The sequence below is a fragment of the Pseudophryne corroboree genome, chromosome 8, assembly GCF_028390025.1.
Source record: "Pseudophryne corroboree isolate aPseCor3 chromosome 8, aPseCor3.hap2, whole genome shotgun sequence".
Lineage (NCBI taxonomy): Eukaryota > Metazoa > Chordata > Amphibia > Anura > Myobatrachidae > Pseudophryne > Pseudophryne corroboree.
This window is the reverse complement of record NC_086451.1, coordinates 438,063,883-438,090,903: the sequence shown is the minus strand read 5'-3', so window position 1 is coordinate 438,090,903 and position 27,021 is coordinate 438,063,883. Positions and strand designations below refer to the sequence as shown.

General features: G+C 51.0%; 1 protein-coding gene across 2 annotated transcripts in view; it reads right to left on the bottom strand.

The window, feature by feature from the left end:
• Positions 1 to 3,041: 3,041 nt before the first annotated feature.
• The window catches only part of LOC134949482 (uncharacterized), a 48,547-nt gene continuing 24,567 nt past the window's right edge, over positions 3,042 to 27,021 (bottom strand). For both annotated transcript variants that reach the window (XM_063938076.1, XM_063938075.1), the window contains exons 4-5: positions 22,758 to 22,859; positions 3,042 to 3,483 (exon numbers count right to left, since the gene is read on the bottom strand). In XM_063938076.1, coding sequence (XP_063794146.1) covers positions 3,269 to 3,483; positions 22,758 to 22,859 — 317 coding nt within the window. In that variant the 3' untranslated portion in view covers positions 3,042 to 3,268. The remainder of the gene's footprint in view (positions 3,484 to 22,757; positions 22,860 to 27,021) is intronic.

Below are 27,021 nucleotides of genomic sequence, written 5' to 3'. Positions count from 1 at the left end.
TTTTACAGCAAACTGAAAAGGTTCAGACAAAACAAAAAGCATTTTTCCTAGAAGTTAACATTTTCTAAAACATGTAAGACAAGAACCTGGGACAAATATACCTGCCCTCAAACACTATCCCAGTGTTCTTGTCACAATAGGTGTAATAGTAAAGGTTGCTTTCACCCAGCGGGTGCAGGCTTACGAAACTCCCAGTGTGACAGTCAGAGGGAGTGATAGGGATGTCATGTCCTGGGTGCAGCTGGTGCCATCGGGTCCTTCCACGGAGTGGTCCCTGCGTGGAAAACGCGTTTCGCCCTTACGGGCTTGTTCACTTCCGGGATCTATGTTTAAGCTATACAGATTGCATAATATGTTACTGTCGGGGTAGTCCGCCAAGTGTTTTACGGACACAGTAATTTAACGTCATTGTTTTTCACTGTATTTAATATGACATATCAATAAAATATTGACAGAAATTATTTGCACGACATACTTGCAGAAATGAAATGGGAGAAATGAAGTGGGATCTGCCATATTGCAGTGACACAGCACCCCAAGTAGAGTGGTAGCTGCCATACTGTAGTGGAAAAACACCCCAAGTAGAGTGGGAGCTGCCATATCGCAGTGGAACAACACCCCAGGTAGAGTGGGAGCTGCCATATTGCATTAAAACAACACCCCAAATAGAGTGGGAGCTGCCATATTGCAGTGGCACAACACCCCAAGTAGAGTGGGAGCTGCCATATTGCAGTGGCACAACACCCCAAGTAGAGTGGGAGCTGCCATATTGCAGTAGAACAACACCCCAAGTAGAGTGGGAGCTGCCATATTGCATTAAAACAACACCCCAAGTAGAGTGGGAGCTGGCTATATCGTAGTGGAACAACAGCCCAAGTAGCGTGGGAGCTGCCATATTCCAGTGGCACAACTCCCCAAGTAGAGTAGGAGCTGCCATACTGTAGTGGAACAACACCCCAAGTAGAGTGGTAGCTGCCATATTGCAGTGGCACAACTCCCCAAGTAGAGTGGGAGCTGCCATACTGTAGTGGAACAACACCCCAAGTAGAATTGGAGCTGCCATATTGCAGTGGAACAACACCCCAAGTAGAGTGGGAGCTGCCATATTGCAGTGGAACAACACCCTAAGTAGAGTGGGAGCTGCCATATTGCAGTGGAGCAATGCCCCAAGTAGACAATTGTATATGGGGAACTTGAATAAAACCTTTCTGGCGTTTGAAGCAATAACTTTATAAAGAAAGAATATCCAGCAAATAAATGTAATTTTTTTAGGTAAGGTAAATTAGAAATTATAATGACTGAAGGGGCTCGGAGGTTGGCATATAAAGGGGCATGACTGAGGTGCTATGAGGTTGGCATTATAAGTTGCATGATGGAGGGGCTCTGAGGCTTGTATACAAAGGGGCATGAAGAGGGGCTCTGAGGATGATGTATAAAGGGGGATGCCTTAAGGACTCACACAGCAATCAGCGACATTGCCTGCCCTTATGACGCCATCGGTAATGGCCCACCGTAGGCAGACGCAACGGGAACACGTGCTGAAGGTTGGATTGCAAATTCTGATAAGTAGCAGAATTTGCAATCCTTGTTAACGCATGCTGGGGGCACAGCACCCCTAGGCCAAGAGATTCTTATTGAGAAATTTAGAAAGAAACATTAAATGAAGTAAATTGTGTTTACATGTCATTCTTAGGGTCAGGTGTGTGGTGAGGGACAGGATTTGCTTCTGTTTGGCCACATATTTTATGACTGGCAGCCACCAGCACTGGTTTTGCCTATTACACTGACCATAAATAATGTAATTTGGTCTTAGATCACCAACCCAGCGCACCCCTGCAAATCCCCTGAGGCTCCCCAGGGTGCCGCTGCACACAGTTTGAGAACCACTGTCCTAGCTGGATATCTTTCATAGGGGAATATTCAGATCTGATCGCTGCTGTGCGTTTTCGCACAGCGGGTGATCAGGCATTAACTGCGCATGCATATGCACCTCAATGTGCACACGCGTCGGCCAACAACAACGGGCAGCGCCGGTCAGCAACAGGATGGTGCTGAAATTTTATTTGCACGGGCGTTCACAAGGTGATTGACAGGAAGAGGCTGTTTGTCGGTGGCGACTGACCGTTTACTGGGAGTGTCTGGAAAAACGCAGGAGTGTCCAAGCATTTTCAGGGAGTGTCTGACGTCAGCTTCGGCCCCGATCATCCTGTTCTTATCGCTCTGTAGGAGTAATTCCTGGGCTGCGTACATAGGCCCTCATTCCGAGTTGTTCGCTCGCTAGCTGCTTTTAGCAGCCGTGCAAACGCTAAGCCGCCTCCCACTGGGAGTGTATCTTAGCTTAGCAGAAGTGCGAACGAAAGGATCGCAGCGTTGCTACTAAAAAAAAGATTGTGCAGTTTCAGAGCAGCTCCAGACCTACTCCTACCTTGCGATGACTTCAGACTATTTAGTTCCTGTTTTGACGTCACAAACACGCCCTGCGTTCGGCCAGCCACGCCTATGTTTCTCCAGCCACTCCTGCGTTTTTATCTGGCACGCCTGTGTTTTTACACACACTCCCGAAACCGCTCAGTTACCTCCCAGAAACACCCACTTCCTGTCAATCACTGATCAGCAGTGCGACTGAAAAGCGTCGCTAGTGCTTGTGTAAAACTACATTGGCTTTTGTGAAAGTACGACGTGCGTGCGCAGTGCGCCCCATACGCATGCGCAGAATTGACGATTTTTGAACTGATCGCTGCGCTGCGAACGAAAGCAGCTAGCGATCAACTCGGAATGAGGTCCATACTGCACACACTGGATTTTTGTAGCTCGGTGTACACATGGGATCACACACTTGCACAGCGGCGACTATCTGAACGCACTACAGCAAAGTTAGCAGCCCATCGATCAGGTCTGAATCACCCCCATTGTCTTGTCATATGCCCCTGCCTTCCTTTCACGTTATTTCATTCTTTGCATCAATCTTCCCTTAAGACTTGCTAATTGAAGAGTGATTAATAAAATATATTTAAAAGAACAAAAGCAAATGTAGCCGTGACAATGGTAAAAGAAAATTATTTTATTGAAAGCCAACCAAACTCAAGATACTGTAGTTGGATACTTTAATGGGGAAAAAAAATATTCAGGGTGATAAGATGAATATATTTTGTTAATATTTAAGTAATTCCCGTTTTCCATGTACAGAAATACCTGTGAGACCCATTGAAACAGCAGCGAATGAATGGCAGACAAACGTTATGGCGATCTCAGACATCCTTTATCACAGTCAGGGCGTCATGGCAGTCCACACCGCCAGTACAGCTGCCAGGACAACAGCAGGAAACCCTCGGTGAATGGCAGAATGACGATTCCCAGAATTGCACAGGTTGGTGTTACAGCATTCATGTTTGATTGCCATATTTGTACCAGCAACGTTCTGATTGGTCACTGTAGAGCAGATTGAGGTGTTTGCGCACCCTCGCGAGTTGAAGTTTACTCCACCTGTAATGCAAAAACAGAGAATGATTTCAGGTCGCTTGTCTGTACACTTGTATGTACTTACACAGAGTGCAGCCTCGTTAGTTCATAGAGAAATACAGTTTGACAGTAAAACCGCTTTGAAATCTGCCTATTCACATTTACAACTTTTTGTTTGCTTTTTTGTCGTCTGTTTTGTGTGACTAATTATAGCTTAGGGGCTACAGCCCGCCTGGTAAACCACCGTCCCCAGTAAGCAAACTGGCGTCACGCTGAAGCGCTTTCTTGTGCTAATCACACACCAGATTGGTAATCCCAGGGGGGAGGAGTTTTCTGTGGACTGTGATTAGCAGGAAGCTCTTCCAATGTGACAGCACTTCTGTGTTTCAGGGCTGCAGCCGATGCAATCCCTCATTTCAGGAGGGTCTGTAGCCATCACTGATTTAACACCTACCTATCCCCACTTTGGGCCTATTATAATGAGCTCTGCTGAATATGTGTGCGCTATATAAGTAACTGTTAACAAATAATATAAAGAGGAGTAAAAAACAGCATCTCAATTACATGGAGTAAAAACACATCTGCACGCCTGCATCTTTGCTTTTGGATTTTGAGTTGCACATATCATAACGGAATACATACTATATCCCGGTTGTCGTGATGCTGACGGACTGTGGCATCCCGACATTATAGAGCCCGACATCGGAGGGGGTAAGTATTTTTATTCCTCCCTCCTGTCCCCAACCCTAACCCTTGGGGGGTGGCGGCTAGGGATAACCCCCCGGGCGTCTCAGCTACGGCTAACCCTCGGGGAGGGGGGGAGGTAGCTAGAGCTAACCCATCCCCCCAGTGCCTAACCCTAACCCAACCACCCCCAGGCGCTGACCCTAACCCTTACCCTGATACTCACCTTGCGGATGTCGGCTGTTAGTGATCCGACTCCTGTGTCCTGAGAAGTGTCGGGATCCCAGCATTGGTCACATGACCGCCGGCAACCCAAAAGCCAGGATGCTAAACGCATCCCATCTTAACCACCTGTTGGCTAATGTTCCCGATTAGTATTAGAATTAGCAAAGTAATTTTGTTGTTCTCTGCACATTGGGGGTAATTCCAAGTTGATCGCAGCAGGAAATTTTTTAGCAGTTGGGCAAAACCATGTGCACTGCAGGGGGGGCAGATATAACATGTGCAGAGAGAGTTAGATTTGGGTGTGGTGAGTTCAATCTGCAATCTAAATTGAAGTGTAAAAATAAAGCAGCCAGTATTTACCCTGCACAGAAACACTATAACCCACCCAAATCTAACTCTCTCTGCACATGTTATATCTGCCCCCCCTGCAGTGCACATGGTTTTGCCCAACTGCTAAAAAATGTCCTGCTGCGATCAACTCAGAATTACCCCCATTGTTTGCAAGTGGGAACATACTTTTTTATAATGTAACATTGATTTTTGCATATTTTTTTCATATTATAAAAAGAAACCTACCGTATGCCACGGAGGGTTAAATTACATCCAACATATAAGAGAGAGTGCACACATAGGTTCCAGGTAAACATCTCTGGATTAGGGACCCGTGTTGTACTTAATATTAGTAAATGTGACATTCAGCTTTAATTAATAGGATTTCTCATACGTCCTAGAGGATGCTGGGGACTCCAAAAGGACCATGGGGTATAGACGGGATCCGCAGGAGACATGGACACACTATAAGACTTTGAATGGGTGTGAACTGGCTCCTCCCTCTATGCCTCTCCTCCAGACCTCAGTTAGATTCTGTGCCCAGAGAGACTGCATACACACTAGGGGAGCTCTCCTGAGTTTCTCTGAAAAGACTTTATGGGGGTGATTCCGAGTTGTTCGCTCGCTAGCTGCTTTTAGCAGCATTGCACACGCTAAACCGCCGCCTACTGGGAGTGTATCTTAGCACAGCAGAATTGCGAACGAAAGCTTCGCTAATTTTCTCGTAACGATTACCCCGCAGTTTCTGAGTAGCTCCAGACTTACTCAGCCATTGCGACCAGCTCAGTCCTTTCGTTCCTGGTTTGACGTCACAAACACACCCAACGTTCGCCCAGCCACTCCCCCGTTTATCCAGACACTCCCGCGTTTTGGAACTCAAACGCCTGCGTTTTTCCGCACACTCCCATAAAACGTCCAGTTTCCGTCCAGAAACACCCACTTCCTGTCAATCACACTACGATCACCACAGCGATGAAAAAGCTTCGTAATGCCGTGAGTAAAATACCTAACTTTTGTGTAAAATAACTAAGCGCATGCGCTCTGCGAACATTGCGCATGCGCAGTTAGCGGATAATCGCAGTATAGCGAAAATCGGCAACCAGCGAACAACTCGGAATCACCCCCTATGTTAGGTTTATTATTTTCAGGGAGACCTGCTGGCTACAGGCTCCCTGCTGCATGAGATTGAGGGGAGAGAAGCAGACCTACTTCTGTGAGTTCAAAGGCGCTGCTTCTTTGGCTACTGGACACCATTAGCTCCAGAGGGTCTGATCACTTGGTGCGCCTAGCTGCTTGTTCCCGGAGCCGCGCCGTCAACCCCCTCACAGAAGCCAGAAGAAAGAAGCCAGGTGAGTAAAGGAAGAACAGAAGACTTCAGTGACGGCAGAAGACTTCAGAGTCTGAGGTTCCGCGCAGCGGTCGCGCTGCGCGCCATTGCTCCCACACACAAGCGGCACTACAAGGGTGCAGGGCGCAGGGGGGGCGCCCTGGGCAGCAATATACCTCATGTTATGACCTGGCAAAGTGGTATACAGTGCTTAGGCACTGTATACAGACCCCCGCCAGTATAATAACGTAAATAACTAACGGGACTGAAGCGCGCTGATAAGGGGGGCGTGGCTTAGCCCTCACCACTCTATCCAGCGCCATTTTCTCCTCAGAGATGCTGGCCCCGCCAAAACACGGTTGCACAGCTCATTATATATAATGAGCGTGTGGTAGATGAGTTGGTAAACGTTTTATGTGTTTTCCCTGTCAGATACTGGGATCTACCCATTATAGTCAGTGTAATGTCGATGGTGTTTAGTACACGTGTGTCTGCATGTGTGAGTGCTCTGCCACAAACGGCTATGGGAATCCCTCTGTCGGCACCGCCGACTCCTGATGATACTTGGTTCATGAGATTAATTGTCAGCATGTCAGCAGTTGTATGCTTTTCCAAAGTAAACACTATATGGGAGACACAGACGTATGTGGGTGACCCTGTCGGCACCAACTAATATGACTGGGTATAAATTAACATGATGATGTGATGCATTTCAAAAAAGCTATACCTGTGTGTATATATATATATATATATATATATATATATATACTAGGTGATTCATCGCGCCCTACGGGCGCTGTTCACACCGTCGTTAGGGGCTACGCCCCATTAACCCCTGCACGCCTTTGAATATACGCAGGCCGGTAGATAACATCCAGAAACGCAGGGCAGTATAGAGGGCATACAGAAATGGTGTCCGTTTGAGAAAAAATAGAGAGGCGTAGGGAGGGAGAAAGGGAATGTACAGAAATGCTGTGCGATGGGTAAAGGATAGGGAGAGGCAGGGTGGTAGAGAGAGGATAAAGAGAGGGATGGTGTTAGACAGAAAATACCGTTGCAAGAGGCTACGACCCGTTACGCCACAGGTATCACAGCCGCGTATATACACAATGGACACAGGTAGCTGAGCCGCTTATACACACAGTGCCCACAGGTAGCAGAGCCGCTTATACACACAGTGCCCACAGGTAGCAGAGCAGCTTATACACAAAGTGCCCACAGGTAGCAGAGCCGCTTATACACACAGTGCCCACAGGTAGCAGAGCCGCTTATACACACAGTGCCCACAGGTAGCAGAGCCGCTTATACACACAGTGCCCACAGGTAGCAGAGCAGCTTATACACACAGTGCCCACAGGTAGCAGAGACATTTATACACAATGTGCCCACAGGTAGCAAAGCAGTTTAGACACACAATGACCACAGGTAGCAGTGCCACTTCTACACACAATTCCCATAGGTAACAGAGGCGCTTATACACACAGTAGCCACAGGTAGCTGAACCGCTTATACACACAATGGCCACAGGTAGCAGCACCACTTATACACACAATGGCCACTGGTAGCAGAGCCGCGTATACACACAGTGCCCCCAGGTAGCAGCGCCACTTATACACAATGGCCACAGGTAGCAGTGTGGCTTAGACACATAATGGCCACAGTATTACTTTTTTTTATTAATCCAATGTAGGGTGCAGGAGTGTTGCGGGGGGGAGAGTTGGGTATGGGGGTGGGTGGGGGAGGTGCGGGGCTGGTGCGGGTGGGGGAGGGGGTGCTACCGGTGGGGGAGGGAGTGCAGCAGGCAGGGGAGGGGCGTGTGCCGCGAGTGGGGGGGGCAGATGTGGTGGATGCTGTGGGTGTCGTGGGTGGGGGAGGTGCGGGTGGGGTGGAGGGTGCGGGGGGGGAGGTGCAGGGGTGCCGCGGGTGGGGGAGGGGCGGGTGGGGTGGAGGGTGCAGGGGTGTAGTGGGGGGGAGAGATGGGTATGGGGGTGGGGGAGGTGCGGGGGTGCTGCGGGTGGGGGAGGGCCCAAGTGGGGGGGCAGATGTGGTGGATGTTGTGGGTGTCGTGGGTGGGGGAGGTGCGGGTGGGGTATGGGGGTGGGGTGGGGGAGGTTCAGGGGTGCCGCGGGTGGGGGAGGGGTGGGTGGGGTGGAGGGTGCAGGGGTGTAGTGGGGGGGAGAGATGGGTATGGGGGTGTGGGAGGTGCGGGGGTGCTGCGGGTGGGGGAGGGGCAGGAGTTTTGCGGGATGTAGGTGATACAGGTGGGGGAGGGGGTGGGAGTGCCGTGGGTGGTGGAGGAGTGTGTGCCGGGGTGGGGGATGGATGTGGCAGGTGCAGCGGGTTTGGAAGGGGCGGGGGGTGCTGCGGGTAGGGCGCGAGTGCCACGGGTGGGGGAGGGGCGGGGGATGCTGCGGGTGTGGGTGCTACGGGTGGGGGAGGGGGTGGGAGTGCCGCCCGTGGGGGGCGGATGTGGTGGATACTGTGGGTGTCGCGGGTGGGGGAAGGGCGGGTGGGGGAGCCGCGGGTGGGGTGGAGGGTGCAGGGGTGTAGCGGCGGGCAGAGGTGGGTATGGGGGTGGGAGAGGGGCGGGGGTGCCGCAGGTGGGGGAGGGGCGGGGGTGGCGGGGTTTGTGGGTGCTACGGGTGGGGGAGGGGGTGGGAGTGGCGCTGGTGGGGGAGGGGCGTGTACCGTAAGTGGGGGACAGATGTGGTGAGTGCTGTGGGTGCTGCGGGTGTGGAAGGGGCAGGGGTGCCGCGGGTGGGGGAGGGGGCGAGAGTGCCGCGGGTGGTGGAGGGGCGGGGTTGCTGCAGGTATGGGTGCAACGGGTGGGGGAGGGGGCGGGAGTGCCGCGGGTAGGGGAGAGGCGTTTGCCGCGGGTGGGGGAGGGGCGGGAGTGCCGTGGGTGGGTGCTGCATGTGTGGGGAGGAGCGAGGCGTGTGTGTCGCAGGTGGGGGGCAGATGTGGTGGACACTGTGGGTGCTGCGGGTGGGAGGGGGGCGGGGGCGGCAGTCAGAGGTCATCCACGGCATTCTCCTCCAGACTGTGCGGCAGCCGCAAGACTCACGGGCAGCAGTGTCACCAGGGTGCAGGGGGTGTACGGGGAGGAGGGGAGTGGGCGGAGATGGGGAGGGGATGGGCGGACCGAGGGAGGGGACTGTTCCTGGCCTGCATCCACCCACCCAGATCTGTGCCAGGCACAGAGTCACAGGGCTATTATATAGGAGATATATATGTATATGTATGGTACGGTTGCATTGATCTGTAGCTCGAGCACAGACGTAGTAATATTTGTGGGGGCGTAATATTAAAAATATGTATATATTTCCCTCAGAGCCCTCGGGGTCGCATACATGTTATTTTGCATACATGTTACTACTCCCTGCTGTCGACACAAATACTATATCTTAGGTCGACCATAATGTTTCCTGATTAGATCCACAACGTCGGCATTCAGTACATGTTCATACACATTAAGAACGCATTAATGTCACTAGGGACCCTGCTGTTCCTGACAACAACAAAAAAAAAAAAAATATATATATATATATATATGAGATATGTATATATAGATATATGTGTGTATTTAAATGTGTATATTTCTACAAAAATATTATAATGAATGCTGAAGTAAACATTTCCTTCTCGTGCTGGTCGCTCTGTTGAATAACTCTAGGTCAGCCGTGACAAGATGGTTTCAAATCATCACGAGGAGTCCGAGTGTTTATTCTTTTCCCGCCATGGATAGAATAAAGTGAGAGTCAACCCCTGTTCTGCACGGGGCCCTGTCACAAAGGATCGTTTACAGGAAGCTAAGTGATATTTTAATTATATGCTTTGATTATACTTGCATTGCATGCGCAGGAGGGAGTGCTTGTATTCAGAAATGGTCGGTTACTTTGTCATCCGATATAATTACCCTGAGGAGAGATGTGATACTCCTTAAGTTGGGTCATGTCTAGGACATTGCAACATACTGCCGTGCGACTGTAAGGGATGGAACTCTTGGGTGCGCGGGCCACTTCCATGGCGGTCTCGGCTAGGAGGGCGTTGTGGATTCACAAATGCTGACTCTGAAAAGAAGTGGAGTCTCTTCCCCATGAAGGTGAAGCCTGGTTTGGTGATGGCCTTGTTAATATGCTCTCGGCAGGTGCCACAGGTAAGTCTACCTTCTTGCCCTATGTTGGTGACGCATTGTTGTAGGATGCAGTCATTTCGACCGAATAGATAAGGATTCCACTTTCTTTGCAGGTAAGGGAAGGTAAAAAAAAAAAAAAGGTAAGAGGTCAGCTGCCTTTTCAGGTTCACAGGAGCAGAAATCATCCATTTTTTCTGCCACGTCCTCCGTGGGACGTTGGGTCTATCTTGTGGGGGCCCCTACTGGTGGGACCTCGTCTAAAACTCTTCAGTCAGTCCCGGAAAGGACAGGGACAAGTGAGTAAAGGATATAGTCCCTAGGGGAACATACGGGAGTTCCAGACGTCCCCCTCACTGATTTTTTTCAAATCAACCTTACCAATCCTCCTCATCACAGGTAGTATGTGACGCAATACAAGAGTTGTGTCAGGATCAGGTCATTGTCCTGCTATTCCGGTCATAAAAAAAAAAAAAAAGAAGAAGCTGTTGTTCAAGTTTTTTTGTGCTCCCGAGGCTGGACGACTCAGTCAGACAATTCCCAATTTTCCTACTTAAACTCCATGTGGGAATCTCTCATGGCAGGGTTCTCCACTCTGAAAGTGGAGTAAGGAGGTCTAATTACGGTTTCTTCTGCATTAGGCTTGCCTGAGATTTGCGATTCAGGATTGTTGTTACCATTTCGCCAGGGTGATGGCTGTATGATGGGTTTCCTTCGATAGTAAGGAGTCATATTTATTCTGTACTGGATCGCTCTCCGAATTACGGAGAGATCAAGAAGCTGCATGGTGCAAAACGTTGTTTTCTCCTTGACAGTTCTTCAACAACAGGACTTGCCAGTATCCCTGTTGGTCCCAACGACCCAGAGATCGGGTTGGGTAATATTTTTAGAGGCAGTACTGAGAAGAGTTTATTTGCTTCCAAAAAAAAAAAAAAAGAAAGGTGGAAACTCTGAGAATTCAGAGTCTGGCGGTCCTGCAACGGTGTCAATCCGTCGATACATTCAGTTGCTGAAAAAGTTGGTTGGGGCCTACGAGGCCATTCAGTGGACAGGTTGCAGGCCTGAGTGTTTAGCGGGACCTGTTGGACAAGTGGTCCGGTTCCCACCTGGGATAATCATGGTTTCAAGACTAGTATCTCGCTCCTGTGGTAGCGGCGCAATTCTCACTGAGGACAAGTGTCATGTTAGGATACTTGTCGCCCCATGAACGGTCTAGAGTTAAGGGCCGTTTATAACGTTTTTCTACAGACAATAACCGGAGAAGAAATGGTAGAAGCCAGAAAGATTTTCCGCTGGGCGACGAAAACATTTACGCGCTCTATCAGCAATGTTTGTTCCAGGAGTGGACAACTGGGAAGCAGGCTTCCTCGGCGGATACATTGAGACTTCATCAAGCGGTTTTCACAGAAGTGATAAGTCTTTGGAGAGTTCCGCAAATAGACAAGATGGCGTCTCGCCTCGACAAGAAACTTCAGAAATTTTGTTACGGGTCGAGGGTCCCTTAAGTGATAGCGGCGGACGCCCTAGTGACACCGTGGGTGTTTCGGTCGGCCTATGTGTTGCCTTCACTTCCACTCTTTCCAGAGATGTTAAAACTTATAAGAAGAACAAAAGTTCAGATGATCCTCCTTGCTCCAGACTGGTCAAGGAGGGCTGGTATCCGGTTCTTCAGCGTTTACTCATAGGAGATCCCTGACCTCTTCATCTGCGAGAGGATCTGTTATAGCAGGGGCCGTGTGTGTTCCAAGACTTACCGCGGTTTCCATTGACAACTTGGAGATGGAACATCGGATCCCAGCCCGGTAGGGTATTCCCAGTGAAGTCTTCCCTACTCTTCTTCAGTCAGAAAGGGAGTAACGTCAAATCATTACCACCATATTTGGGGGAAATTTTGTGTCTTGGTATGAATCCAAGAAAGTTCCTACGGAAGAATTCCAGTTGGATCGTTTTCTCCCTTCTTTTCTTACAAGATCGTGTGGAGGCGATCTTAGGTTGGGCTCGATTAAGGTTCAGATTTCAGCCTTATCGGTTGTCTTCCAAAAATAACAATGGGCCTCCTTTCCAGAAGTTTATACTTTGGTAAAAGGAGTCTTACACATCCATCCTCCCTTTGTACCTTTGAGACACCATGGGATCTTTACGTGGTGTTGCGGTTACTGCAATTTCTTAGATTGAACTTTTCAGTATGGTTAAGTTGAAATTCCTCACTTGGAAAGTGATCATGCGGTTGACCTTGGCATCCGCAAGGCGGGTGTCTGAGTTGCCGGTTTGGTCTCACAAGAGCCCTGTTTAATCTTCCATGAAGATAGAGCGGAGTAGAGAACTCGGCAACAGTTTCTGCCAAAAGTGGTTTCATCGGTTTCAATTGAACCACCCTATTGTGGTGGCGGTGGCTACTGACACCTGGGCGACATTGGAGTATCTCGATGTGGTCGGAATTTTGAACATTTGTGTTGACAGATTGGCACAGATCAGGAAAACGGAGGTTCTGTTTATCCTATATGCTCCCAACAAGATTGGGGTTCCTGCTTCCAAGCAGACTATTGCATGCTGGATCTGTAATACGATTAAGCTTGCTCGTATTACGGCTGGATTGCCGTTACTGAAATCGGTGAAAGCCCATTCTACCAAGTAGGTGGGCTCATACTGGGCTGCTGCCCGAGGGGTCTCGGGTTTATAGCCTTGCAGAGCAGCTGCTTCGTTGGGTTAAAACGATTTTGCAAATATTTTACAAGTTTGATACCCTGGCTGTTGAGGCCCTCTTGTTTGGGCAATTCGGTGCTGCAGAGTCATCCGCACTCTCCCGCCCGTTCTAGAGCTTTGGTATAGACCCCATGGTCCTTTTGGAGTCCCCAGCATCCTCTAGGACGTATGAGAAAATAGGATTTTAATACCTACCGGTAAATCCTGTTCTCTAAGTGCGTAGAGGATGCTGGGCGCCCGTCCCAGTGCGTACTGTATCTGCAGTTGTTGGTTATGGTTACATACGTTGGGTTGCTTTTCAGTCAGTCTGTTGATGACGTTATTCATGCCATGGCATGCGGTTTTCTACTATTGGTCGTGTTTACACACAGGTTGTGTTACAATTTCGGTCAGCATATTGCTGTATATTTTTTCATGCCATCGGCTGGTGTTCTATTGAAGGCCACGTTCTCGGCATGTTTAAGGTGTGAGCTGGTATGAAATTCTTTCCTCTAAATGACCGTCTCCCTGGGCACAGTTCTATAACTGGGGTCTGGAGGAGGGGCATAGAGGGAGGAGCCAGTTCACACCCATTCAAAGTCTTATAGTGTGCCCATGTCTCCTGCGGATCCCGTCTATACCCCATGGTCCTTTTGGAGTCCCCAGCATCCTCTACGGACTAAGAGAAAAGGATTTACCGGTAGGTATTAAAATCCTATTTTTATTTTTATTACATTATTAGGATGTGTACAAGTAGGGCGGTGACAGTTCTGTACAAGGGCATATCTATAATAGATGTAGGGTGTGCAGTGCCCACGGGCCCCTGGGGGGGTTCCGGACCTCACACCCTGCGCCAGTAACACACCTCACAGGTGTTCCATGCATCGGGTCCACAGCCGATGCAAAGTGCCCGCGGCACCATAAGGAGAAAGAATTGACTACATAGGAGAGGAATGGGTTAAACATCCTGTGAGGGGTGGACCTAGCTGTGAGGTAGTACAGCCTTAGGAAAAGGGGGAGGGTTAGGGTATATATAGACTGCAGTGGCCATTTTGGGCCTCTTTGCTGTTTGAATTTCCTTGGGGTGAGTTCTGCCTGGCAGATTGTTTCACCCTTTTATATTTAGTACACTTGTTTGTGGAATCAAATTATAATATGGCCTCCAGCCGCCCACGCCGATCAGTAGGCGCACCAGCCCGTTACCAGACCAGCGGGGCTGAGCCCGGGGCCGGGATGTCCGGCGCCGGGGAGGCCTCTGCTGCACATGGGGCTGCTCCGAGGTCGTTGGGTCCAGGGCGCAGGACACGCTCCTCCGGCGACCCTGCGGTCGCGGGTGTAGCTGCTGGCGGCCGCGGTGGGCGGCGCGTGGCGGCCCGGAGGTCTGACCTCCTGGAGAGAGGGGACCAACGGTCCTCGCCTCCGGGGGAGGTCGGGGGTGTCGGGACGGTGGGAGCCCGCGGGCGCGCGCCGGCGCGCCTTGCTGGACGCCGCTCGGCACCCGCTGCTGTGACACCCGGCCGGTCCCGCCTGCCAGGGCCGCTTAGAGGCTCCACGCGGCGGGGGAGAGCTGGGCGGGCGTCAGGAGTTACGGCGATCCGGCCTGGGCCCGTCGGTGAGCCCAGCGCGGGATCGTCGGATAGAAATGCTCAGCAAGAGGCTGCATCGGCGGCGGGGGGCGCCGGGACAGGAGGCGGTGGGGCGCGCGCACGACGGGCGCGCGCGCCAACGCGCGGCTGCGGCGTCGCTCGCACGCGGGTGCGCGCAGCGACGCCGCATCGTTCCGTGTCCCCTCAGCCCTCCTCGCTGCGGATTGCTTCCGGCGGGGCGAGGAGGGAAAGTAGGCCTGGTAGAGATCAACCAGGTTTTCGGGGCCTTTCGCCCAGCAGTGCGGTACGCACGGCGCCGCGGGCGTCACATGATGCGCAGAGCGGGGCCTCCCGGGCTGGGCAGGGCAGCTCATCCGGCACTTCCGGGGGACCTGGGCGAGCGGGCACAGGAAGCAGGGGGGGGTCTATGTCCAGGGTGAGGTGCCCAGGCACTACGGACCTTTCCCCACAGGGCCGACCGATTTGTGGTCCGGATGGGTCATGGCTTCCCGTGCCCAGCGGCGGGTCCACACGGCGCGTTCCGCCCGCTCGGCAACCAGCAGGCGGCGCTCCTACGACACGGGGTACAAATTTAACGCAAGACGCGTTCGCTGCGGCCCTCGCCACGGTGGTGGCAGCTTTGGGTCCGCTCTCAGCGGCCCCCGAGCGCGAGGTTGGGTCCGGGGGGTTTCCTAGCGCATCGGGCGCGGGTGCGGGCTCGGCCGCGCAGAGGGTAGCGCGTGCGTGCCGCGAGCTTGGTGCGGCCGCGGCTCAGCTGCAGCAGCAGCCACGGCGAGATGAGAATGTGCGTTCATACGGCACGCCAGCGCCTGGAAGTGCTAGGCGCTCGCCTCTGTGTGTCTCTGGGTCCTCTTCCCCCTTTTTGCCCGCAGTTGATCAGACAGATACGGAGGAAGCGGAATCGGAAGTTGAGGACGTTTCGTACATCGCGCCTGAGGAATCTGGATCCGACCATTCTACGGCTTCAGGTGAGGCGGAGCAGTCTGGGTCGGTTGCGAGTACTCCTTCAAGTTCGCGCAGCTCGTCCCCTTCGTCCTCTTCTTCCTCTTCTTCCTCCTCCTCCCTTTCCTCGGCGGTGTCCGACATAAGTAGCACGGCGAAGGCGAGGAAAAGGGCGATCAAATACGCCAAAAAGGCGGCTGGGAGGCAAGAGAGGCATAAGAGGCGAAGGCGGGTTAGCAAAGAATCTCGCAAGGCTAGGAAGCGGCGCGACTTGCCAGGCGTGGTTCGCTGCGAATATACCGCTGTCATGCGGGGGCTTAGGGATAGCTGCAGCAAAAGCATTCGTAGGGGGGACTACGTGGATGTCTTCGTCTTGACGAAAGGCGCGAAGAAAGAGTTCAAGGCAGCTACCGCTAAGAAGGGCATAGGGGCCGAGGCATTTTGCACGTTCGATAACTGGCTGGCGGGGTTTTGGGTTTTCGCTGCTTGTTACCTTGAGGATAGGCCAGACGAGCATATGAATGTCATCCGGTACCTGCACCTCGTGCATGATATGCAACGCACTTCGGCGGGTGACGAATGGCGTAGATATGATGAGGAGTTCAGAGAGAAACAGGACGGGTTGTACGTTATGGACTTCGGGTTCAAGGACATGGAGGTTTGGCTTAGGGTCACCAGGGCCTCGCAGCAGGCCAAGGAGCCCCGGGGCACAGGGGCGGACGGACACCGGGTCGGGCCGTCCGCCCATGCGCCCGGCGGGGACGGCGGGTCGGCCAAGCCAGTTAGGTCGGCCGTTCGGACTGGGAAACAGACAGCGACGAAAGGGTTATGCTTCGCGTTTAACAACGCGGCATGTACCTACGGCAAGCAGTGTCGGTTCCGTCACGCTTGCCTCCATTGCGGGGGTTCCCACCCTGCCTCCTCCTGCTTCAAGAATACTCGGCAGGGTCCCCGCGCTAAACAACCCTACTCTAGAGGAGCACCCGGCGGAAGTGCTCCTCAGGGCGCCAACGCCAATTAGGTTAAAGGCTATGCGTAAATGGTTGAGTTGGTATCCGAATAAGGAGGATGCCGGGTTTTTATACGAGGGTTTTAGTTTTGGGTTCCGCTTGCCTGTTGCAAGCGAGGTTACAGTTAGGGCGCAGAGGAACCTTCAGTCGGCTCGGGCATTGCCTTTAGTGTTGCGGGAAAAAGTCGATAAGGAGGTCAGGCTGGGCAGGATGGCGGGGCCGTTTGCATCACCCCCCGTGGCTGATCTCGTCATCTCCCCGGTGGGGGTGGTACCCAAGAAGAAACCAGGGGCCTTCCGACTGATCCAGCACCTCTCCTTCCCACCGGGGGCCTCGGTCAACGACGCTATACCTCCGGGTCATTGCTCGGTGGTATATCAATCGTTTGACGAGGCGCTCAATTTGGTCCGCAGCTACGGAGCTGGGGCCCTTGTGGCAAAGATTGACGTCGAATCCGCGTTCAGATTGCTACCCCTCCATCCAGACTCATTCCGTTTTATGGGTTTCCGGATTGGATCGGAATATTTCATCGACAAATGTTTGCCGATGGGATGTTCCGTTTCATGCTCGTATTTTGAACGCTTTAGCACCTTCCTACATTGGTGCGTTGAGTCTTCGTCGGGTGGGCACGGCGTTGCCCATTACCTCGATGATTTCCTTTGTACGGGTCCGGCAGGTTCGCCGCGGTGCGGCAACCTGCTTTTCAGTATACGAGCATTGTTTTGTCACTTCGGAGTGCCAGTTGCCGAAGACAAAACGGAGGGGCCGATCTCTTGCCTGTCATTTCTGGGTATCGAGATCGACACAGTGGCAGGCGAGTGTCGCCTGCCTTTGGACAAAGTGGCTAAGCTTCGCGAGGCCATTGGCCAGTTCATGGGCTCGCGTAAGGTTAAGCTGCGGCAGGCGCAATCCTTGCTGGGCATGTTTAACTTTGCTTGTCGGGTCATCCCGATGGGCAGGGTTTTCTGCCGGAAGCTGGAAAGAGCAACCGCGGGGTGTGCCAGGCCGCACCACTTTGTACGGTTGTCGGCCGAGATAAAAAGAGATCTGGCAGTGTGGGCCTCGTTCCTGGAAGATTTTAACGGGGTTCGAATATGGCAGGCACCGACGGTAGATAGCGCCAGATTGCAGCTTTTCACCGACGCGGCAGGGGCATCCGGTTTTGGGTGCTATCTGGAGGGATCTTGGTGCGCGGCATCGTGGCCAGCGGAATGGCACCAGGCGGGTCTCACTAGGGACCTACTGCTCCTGGAGCTTTTTCCCATCATGGTTGCGCTGGAGATCTGGGGCGAGAGGCTAGCGCATCGCAGCATCCTGTTCAGATGCGACAATCTGGGCGTGGTGCACGCGATTAACAACCAGAGGGCTAAATCGCTGGTGGTGCTGCGGGTGCTAGGGCAGTTGCTGCTTACTTGTCTGCGCAGGAACGTGTGGTTCCGTGCGCAGCATGTGCCGGGTCTGGAGAACGGGGTCGCTGATGCGCTATCGCGAGGGCATTGGGATAGGTTTTACTTGTTGGCTCCCGAGGCCGATCAACGGGGTTTTCATTGTCCCGGTTATGTCTGGCAGGTCATCGAGCCGGACTGGAAGGTCTAGCACTGCGATCGGTCGCGCCATCCACGCTTAAGGCTTACGAACAGGCCTGGAGCGAATGGGAAGAATTTGCTAGAGGACGGAAGCAACGAGGTAAGAGCGGGCATCGGATGATGCTTTCTTTTATTTGGCAGCTTTATGTTTCGGGTAGATCTAGAGCGGTGGTGTCCCGGTACTTGGCTGGCATTGCGTTCTTCTGCAGAATTAAGGGTGTTCCCGATCTGACGAAAAGCGTGATTCTGCTTAAGGCTATGAAAGGATGGGCGCGCGTAGCACCTACGCCGCCTGACAGGAGGCGGCCCATTGATGCAGCTTTGCTGCCTGGCATCATTGGGTCGGTTGGAGCCATCGCATCGTCTATGTTTGAATCGCTGCTTTTTAGATTGGCGTTCTCGATGGCCTACCACGGCGCTTTTAGGATTTCGGAGTTGGTAGCGCCTTCTAAGCAAACGGATTCGCGCATGCTGGTGGGGGACGTAGTGGTGAGTGGGAGGTCCTTGCTGTGCAGATTGCGACGCTCTAAGACGGACCAGGTGGGGAAGGGCCGATGGGTCACACTGGTTCCGGCACTTGAGGAGAGCATATGCCCGGTACGGTTGGCAATACAATATGGAGCAGTAAGGCCCGACTGTCGGGGGTCGTGGTTGCTGCACTATGATGGGCTGCCGGTAACAAAGTTCCAATTTCGGTGGATGATGGGTCGCTGTCTGACGAGCCTGGGCCTTTCCCCCTCCCACTTCGGTACACACTCCATCCGCATTGGGGCTGCTACGGCGGCAGCGGCCGCGGGTTTTTCGGGAGCACAGATCCAGGCGGTGGGACGATGGAAGTCGTCCTGTTATAAGCGGTACATTCGCCCCGTCGCCTGAGATACTTTGCGTAAGCGTAGCTGGCGTCAATAAGTTAGTGTAAGATAAGGTTTGATTGGTTTATGCATATGTTATGTTCACTGTATGTTGGTTCGTTTACCGTGTGTGATCCTACTCAGGGATTAGCCACTTGCCGCTGCGGGCGTGAGCCGACAGCGGGGGTCTGGAGTTATTTTGCTATTTTTGCCTGACTTGACGGACTGAATTCTAATCATTAATTCGGCTAATCTGTGCTATCAAAGTCCCTCAGCAGGTTTTTATGCTTTCACCTCCAGCTGAGTTATTTCATGTTTTACCCTCTTTTTTCATACCCCCCCCCCCCCCCCCCCGTTTGATTTCGTTTTGATTTCTTTTTTCCTTTCCCTTAATGTCTTAATGCTTTTGCTTCAAATTTATTAGAACCTCGGGAGATCGGCTAGGCCGTGACTGCTGCGACTTAGGAATATAAAAATAATTTTTCTTTTTGGCAGATCCTTCAGGTGAACGCAATTTCGATTTATGGCATAGATTTTAGTAACACATTTTACCCCTTTTCCTTCCATTCAGGTTGTTTCGCTGATGGCTTGTCCGTTTGGGTGGTTGGCCACTCTTATGTCTTTTGGGCAGCTAGGTTTTTGGCCTCTGATACGGCTCAGAGGTTTCCTGGAGGTCAGGGAATCAGATGGCTTGGTTGGCGAGGAATGATGTGGACAGATCTATTGAGTAGATTAGTCAGTCAAGCTAGGAAGCATGGAGTTCCCAAGGTTTTGGTTGTCCACTTAGGTGGCAACGACCTGGGGAAGAGGACTTCCTTGGAGCTACGGTGGGCCATGATACAAGATCTGGCAAAGGTGGCCGCAGCATGGACCAATTGTGTATTGGTTTTTTCCCTGATGGTGCCAAGGTTGAGTTGGCGCGGTGTGGAGGACGGACGCGTAATAGATGAGGCCAGGATAAAGGTGAATGGGGCGGTGGCGAAGTGGGTCTTGGCCCACGGAGGCAAAGTGGTTCGCCACCCTAGGATTCGGTTCCGAGACAAACACCTTTTTCGGCCTGATGGTGTACATCTATCCAATGAGGGGATGATGTTTTTCCTGGAGGATCTGTTCCTAGTGTTGCAGGAGTTAGGGTAGGTTATGGTGGCGGTGCGAGGACTCTGGGAGGGAGTCCTTCGCTTTTGGCGGAAAAGAACGGCAGTTTGTAGTTGTATCGTTTATATAGGTAGTAAGTTTCAGTTTATTTGGTTTAGGTGCACTCACCTCCATCGACTTAATGGCCGCTCGACCACCCATCCGGGAGGCAGCGGCAGGGCACCCAGGAGCGGTGGGAAGTCACTGTGGGGGTTGTGTTGACACCTATTACCGGTTTTTGATAAGGTGTTGGACGGTTTCGGTCAGTTTACCAATTTAAGTTTACCAATAGGTTAATAGAGCCGTTCTTTTTTCTGCCACCATTTTGCCGGCTGATTCGGCAGCTTAACAAATTTTTCCATTTACAGGTTTGCTATGGTTAGGGTCAAATAAATAGCTAGCAATTTTTCTGCCAAAATCATGTCTCCGTGTCTTTATTTACTGGTATAGAAGGTAACTAAGGTTTACTTTAATAAAAGGGGTCCACCAAATATCACTAGGATGTTTAGGAGAAAGAATTGACTACATAGGAGAGGAATGGGTTAAACATCCTGTGAGGGGTGGACCTAGCTGTGAGGTAGTACAGCCTTAGGAAAAGGGGGAGGGTTAGGGTATATATAGACTGCAGTGGCCATTTTGGGCCTCTTTGCTGTTTGAATTTCCTTCCCGCCCTCCCGCCCTATGGGATAGAGGTTGTTTTGTTTTATGCGGAGTGCATTGGCGTTTTAATTGCTGGCTGGTTTTCATTCGTTGGCTATTTATAGGCGGAAAAGAACGGCAGTTTGTAGTTGTATCGTTTATATAGGTAGTAAGTTTCAGTTTATTTGGTTTAGGTGCACTCACCTCCATCGACTTAATGGCCGCTCGACCACCCATCCGGGAGGCAGCGGCAGGGCACCCAGGAGCGGTGGGAAGTCACTGTGGGGGTTGTGTTGACACCTATTACCGGTTTTTGATAAGGTGTTGGACGGTTTCGGTCAGTTTACCAATTTAAGTTTACCAATAGGTTAATAGAGCCGTTCTTTTTTCTGCCACCATTTTGCCGGCTGATTCGGCAGCTTAACAAATTTTTCCATTTACAGGTTTGCTATGGTTAGGGTCAAATAAATAGCTAGCAATTTTTCTGCCAAAATCATGTCTCCGTGTCTTTATTTACTGGTATAGAAGGTAACTAAGGTTTACTTTAATAAAAGGGGTCCACCAAATATCACTAGGATGTTTATTAGGGCGATATCCACAAATAGGTGCGTCAGAGTGTTTTTGTGGAATATTCAGCAAATACTAAATGATAAATAGTCCCCATAATGCTTATGAATCTATCAGCATACACACACGCAGTGGTACGCCTGGCATCAGCCTAGTGTATGTATTATACGGCAATACACTACTGTTATTGAGTTGTCTGCATCACAAGGTGCGTCAGATGCAAGGTAACTTCTTCTTAGGTCCTTCTTCTCCTACATAAAATAAATGTCCGTACGTCCCACCTCTACACCGGCCCCTCTGCACAGCTTTTACTGCTTACATTTCTACTCCTATTGTTTTTGCTCTTAACGAATTTCACTGATTTTCTTTACTAGTCAGTCACCACCTGTAGAACTTAATTTACTGAAATAGAGTTCCCCAATGATCCATCTATGGTGCAGAGCGAGTGCCACTCATTCCTGTACTGCATATTACATACAGATGGAGCCCTGCTCATCTATTCCTTTAATAGGAGTCATTGACTTAATCCCCTGCTGTATTGTTCTCTCTGTATTGTATTGCAGCTGAGAACAAAAGATGAAAGGCTTATGCTAATAAGCCTTGGTGCACCTAGGTGCAGCAGAGAAGCCTAGATGAGCGAGGCTCCATCTGTATATTGTAGCCAGGCGCAAAATTGGAGTCCAGTTAACCTCAGTGAACACACAGGTGCTTTAGGATTTTAGCACAGGGAAGCCGTACACCCCATAGAAATAACATTACCACGTATCCATTCCCTCTCATCCCAACTCCCCCCCCCCTTCCCTCAAGGGACAGCAGTGCAGTACAGCCACAACAGGCACATACAGATATGTCACGCCAGGTCGGGTGAGAATCTTCTAGCATCGAGCATCTTTTTGCTTCTTTTTTTACAGAAAATGCGTCCATGGTTCATGGATGGCGGAGGATTTGGATGCATAGTGATAGTCAATGAGGGAGCATTTATGGGTGGTAATGGGGGAGGGGGGGGGGCTTGAGAAATGAGGGCATGCTGCAAGCGTTTTGTGAGCATGTCACAGCCAGCGCCTGTGTCTTTGTATGAAGTTTCGCAGGACCAGGTGTCTTAGTTTCCGATAAACATTCTGAGCAGCCATAAGGTTTCTGGGAAGATTGATGCTGCGTCCGATGTGCGGATAAGAGATGCAGCCAGTACAAATCCCAGCGGCTGTGGCATTAGCATAACTTCTCAATACCGCTGCATACAAAGAGGTGGTCGCGATGGGATTACCATCCACCTCTGAATCAGGCCTGCTATCGGGTGTAGTATGGTATGCCGGCGGCCGGGCTCCCGGCGACCAGCATACCTGCGCCGGGAGCCCGACGCCTGCATACCGACGGCGTGGCGAGCACAAATAAACCCCTTGCGGGCTCGCTGCGCTCGCCACACTGCGCCGGGATCTCGACAGTCGGCATACTGAAGACCACCCCTGCTATCGTGTTGCATTGTGGGTGGCTCCATTTACTTAACAGCTTTACCAGTGACTGGTCTGATTCTGCAAGTGTCATTTCATAACAGTTAAAAAAAAATTAATAAAATACTACTCACCGAATTGTGCTGTGTTGGTTGAACAAACCTCCTGCGCATTACAGGTGGTCTCTGACTTCACGAGACAAAGCGCACTACATGTATAACACTTCAGCGGAACACCTGGAAGATACAAGTGACAGTGGTTGAGACACTTTGGGGGCTCATTTATCAAGCGGCATCTTACCACCCAGGATCGCATTGCAAATGTGCGATCCTATCGGCGGCATGTATCACCCATCCCTGCGACGTGCCAAGCGAGGCGTCCGGGCCTCTGCGCATACGCTTTCATAGTGACAGCTGTGCACAGGGGCCGTTTCCGGCGGAGAATTCCCGTGGAACCTTGCCGGAACTACATCCCGCGATATGTAGCCCATAGGCTACAATGGGCTACTGCAATCAGGAAATTGCGGTAGCTGCAGGGGTCAATATCGGGAATCCGAATTGATACATCGGGCACACTGCGGGCAGCAATGGAGAGCAGGCTGCGGGCGGAAATGGAGGAATCGCAGCAGGTATCTCCGATACCTGCTGCGATCCCTCCTTCATACATATGGGGGGATACCCAGTATTTGTGGTTAGCACCCGAAAACTGGTGTTTTCTGGGACATAGCCGCAAATACTTTTTGTTATAGGCCCCTTGATATCTCAGTTCAGGATAAAAGACACAAAGAAGAAAGTGGCTGAAACACGACAATCTGTAAGGAAGTCACCACTTGTGGAGGATCCAAGTGTAAGGGCCTAATTCACATCTGATCGCAGCAGCAAATTTGTTAGCAATTGGGCAAAACCATGTGCACTGCGGGGGGGGGGGGGGGGCAGATATAACATGTGCAGAGAGTGTTAGATTTGGGTGAGGTGTGTTCAATCTGCAATCTAATTTGCAGTGTAAAAATAAAGCAGCCAGTATTTACCCTGCACAGAAACAAAATAACCCACCCAAATCTAACTCTCTCTGCACATGTTATATCTGCCCCCCCTGCAGTGCACATGGTTTTGCCCAACTGCTAAAAAATTTCCTGCTGCAATTAACTTGGAATTACCCCCCATGTGCATTGCAGGTGGGGCAGATGTAACATGTGTAGAGAGAGTTAGATTTCGGTGGGGTGTATTCAAACTGAAATCTAAATAAAAAATAAATCATGGGGGGGTATTCAGGCCTGATCGCTGCTGTGCGTTTTCGCACAGCGTACGATCAGATGTGAACTGTGCATGCGTGTGCACTGCAATCTGCCGGCGCGTTGCACAACAGCACCGTGCATCGGTGCTCAGCGATTGGATGGTGCGAAAAGAGCGATCGCACAGGCGATCACAAGGTGATTGACAGGAAGTGGCCATTTGTGGGTGGCAACGGACCGTTTTACAGGAGCGTCCAGAAAAACGCATGCGGGCTCAGACATTTGGAGGGAGGGAGTCTGACGTCAGCTTCGGCCCCGATCAGCAGGATTACATTGCAGCAGCTGAGTTAGTCCTGGGCTGCGCAGAGACTGCGCAAACTGATGTTTGTGCAGCTCTCCTACAAAAGCGTTTGCAAACCTGCGCACCGAATTAGCCCCCCCGTAGGCGGCGACTATCTGATCGCAGGGCTGCAAAAAATGCACCCTAGCAATCATGTCTGAATTAGGCCCCTAGTTATAGTGGATGAAAGGGATGCCATTGCTATGGGGCCCAGTAGCAATATATTTTGGGAATTCTTCTTTACCTTCCCTCCCAACCTCTATCTGTCCTTTCGCTTTCCCTCTCTCTGTCTTTCCTCCCTCCTTCTCTCTCTCTCTCTCTCTCTCTCTCTCCACATATAAATAGATATACATCATACTTACCTACATTTTTTTTCTCCTCTCCGGGAGAAGCCCGGAGAGGAGACGCTGCAGTGTCTTCGGGGGGCGGGGCCGGGCTGTGACATTTTAACCCCTTCTCCACTCGACGGACCCGCAAATGCGGGAGGTTATCTCTCCATCCTGCTCGCATCACTAGGGTGCGAGCAGGATGCGGGAGACCTGCCCTCTCTTCCGGGGGTGCGGAGGGCTACCCCAAAAAACGGGAGCCTCCCGCAGCTTCCGGGAGAGTAGGTAAGTATGATATATATTATTATGCAAAGATTAATGTGAAAGTAAAGCTCTACGTGCCACTTCCCCTGTAAGATTTTTTCCCTTGCTATCTGTTGTGTTTTGCAGGCAAGTGCCACAGACACAGAGGAAATATTTTAGGAAAGCAGCACAGCTGTGAATAAGTGAATGGTACCAAATGCCCAGCTTAGGAAATGCATTGCAAAATGGAGTTAGAAGTAGAACACAATTTTATAAACATCTTAGTGATATTTGGTGGACCCCTTTCTTTGAAAGTAAAGCATTCATAACCTAGAACCAGAAATAACGACACTGAGACTTGAATTTTGGCAGAAAATTGCTAGCTATTTATTTGTCCCTATCCATTAGGAAACCTGTAATAAAGAAATTAATTTAATATGCCGCTCCAGCTGGCATATGGTGGCGGCCCAAAAGAACGGCTCAATTAATCTGAATTAACTTTAAATAACTAACCCTATAAATTTACTAAAACTTACTATAAACCGGTAATAGGTGACAACTCAACCCCCACAGTGACTACCCACCGCTCCTGGGTGCCCTGCCGCTGCCTTCCCGGACGGGTGGTCAAGCGGCCATAAGTCGATGGAGGTGAGTGCACCTAAACCACAACAAACTGTAAAAAACACTACAGTTTTCCCTACAATACAAAACTGCCGTTCTTTTTCGCCAATAAATAGCCAACGAAAACAGCCAACAACTTAAAGCCAAAGCCCACGTGCCACAAATTCTTAATACCAGGGCGGGAGGGTGGGAAAGCAAATCACCAAGAGACTTAAGATGGCCTCTCCTTCCCTATATATAGCAAACCCTCCCCCTAAAGAAGGCTGTACTTTCCTCACAGCTAGGTCCACCCCTCCCCAGATGTTTAACTCTTTCCTCTCCTATGCAGTCAATACTCTCTCCTAAACATCTTAGTGATATTTGGTGGACCCCTTTCTTTGAAAGTAAAGCATTCATAACCTAGAACCAGAAATAACGACACTGAGACTTGAATTTTGGCAGAAAATTGCTAGCTATTTATTTGTCCCTATCCATTAGGAAACCTGTAATAAAGAAATTAATTTAATATGCCGCTCCAGCTGGCATATGGTGGCGGCCCAAAAGAACGGCTCAATTAATCTGAATTAACTTTAAATAACTAACCCTATAAATTTACTAAAACTTACTATAAACCGGTAATAGGTGACAACTCAACCCCCACAGTGACTACCCACCGCTCCTGGGTGCCCTGCCGCTGCCTTCCCGGACGGGTGGTCAAGCGGCCATAAGTCGATGGAGGTGAGTGCACCTAAACCACAACAAACTGTAAAAAACACTACAGTTTTCCCTACAATACAAAACTGCCGTTCTTTTCCGCCAACAGCGAAAGACTCATCCCCAAAGTCTTTCGCACCGCCACCATAAACCTACCCTAACTCCTGCAAAGCGAAACCTAGATCCTCCAGAAAAAACATCATCCCCTCATTGGATAGATGTACTCCATCGCGCCGGAAAAGGTGGCTGTCTCTGAACCGTATCCTCGGGTGGCGAACCACCCTCCCACCGTGGGACAGCACCCACTTTGCCACCGCTCCGTTCACCTTTTTCCGGGCCTCATCAATCTGGCGACCATCCGCCACACCCCTCCAACACAATCTTGGCACCATCATGGAAAAAACCAACACACAATTGGTCCATGCCGCGGTCACACTTGCCAGATCCTGTATCATGGCCCACCGCAGATCCAAGGATGTCCTCTTCCCCAGGTCGTTGCCACCTAGATGGACAACCAAAACCCTAGGGACTCCATGCTTGCTGGCCTGACTCACTAACCTACTCCACAGCTCACCCCACATCATTCCTCGCCAGCCAAGCCATCTGACACCCTGTGTTCCTAGCAATGCCTGAGACCCTTCCGAGGCCACAAACCTGGCCGCCCAGTAAATGTAAGAGTGGCCAACCACCCAAATGGGCAAATAGTCTCCAAACCATCCTGAAGGGAAAAAGAGGGGTAGAATTGATTACTAAGAGGCTTATTAATTGTTTATACTGAAGGATCTGCCAAAAAAGAAAACTTTAGATCTCGCCATTGCAGCAGTCACGGCCTAGCCGACTGCACCATGTTCCGTTGCCAATTTAAAGCGCAATTAAAGACACAAAGGGGAAGGATCAAATAAAACAAACGAAATAAAAAAAGAGGGGGGGATATAAAATGGGAA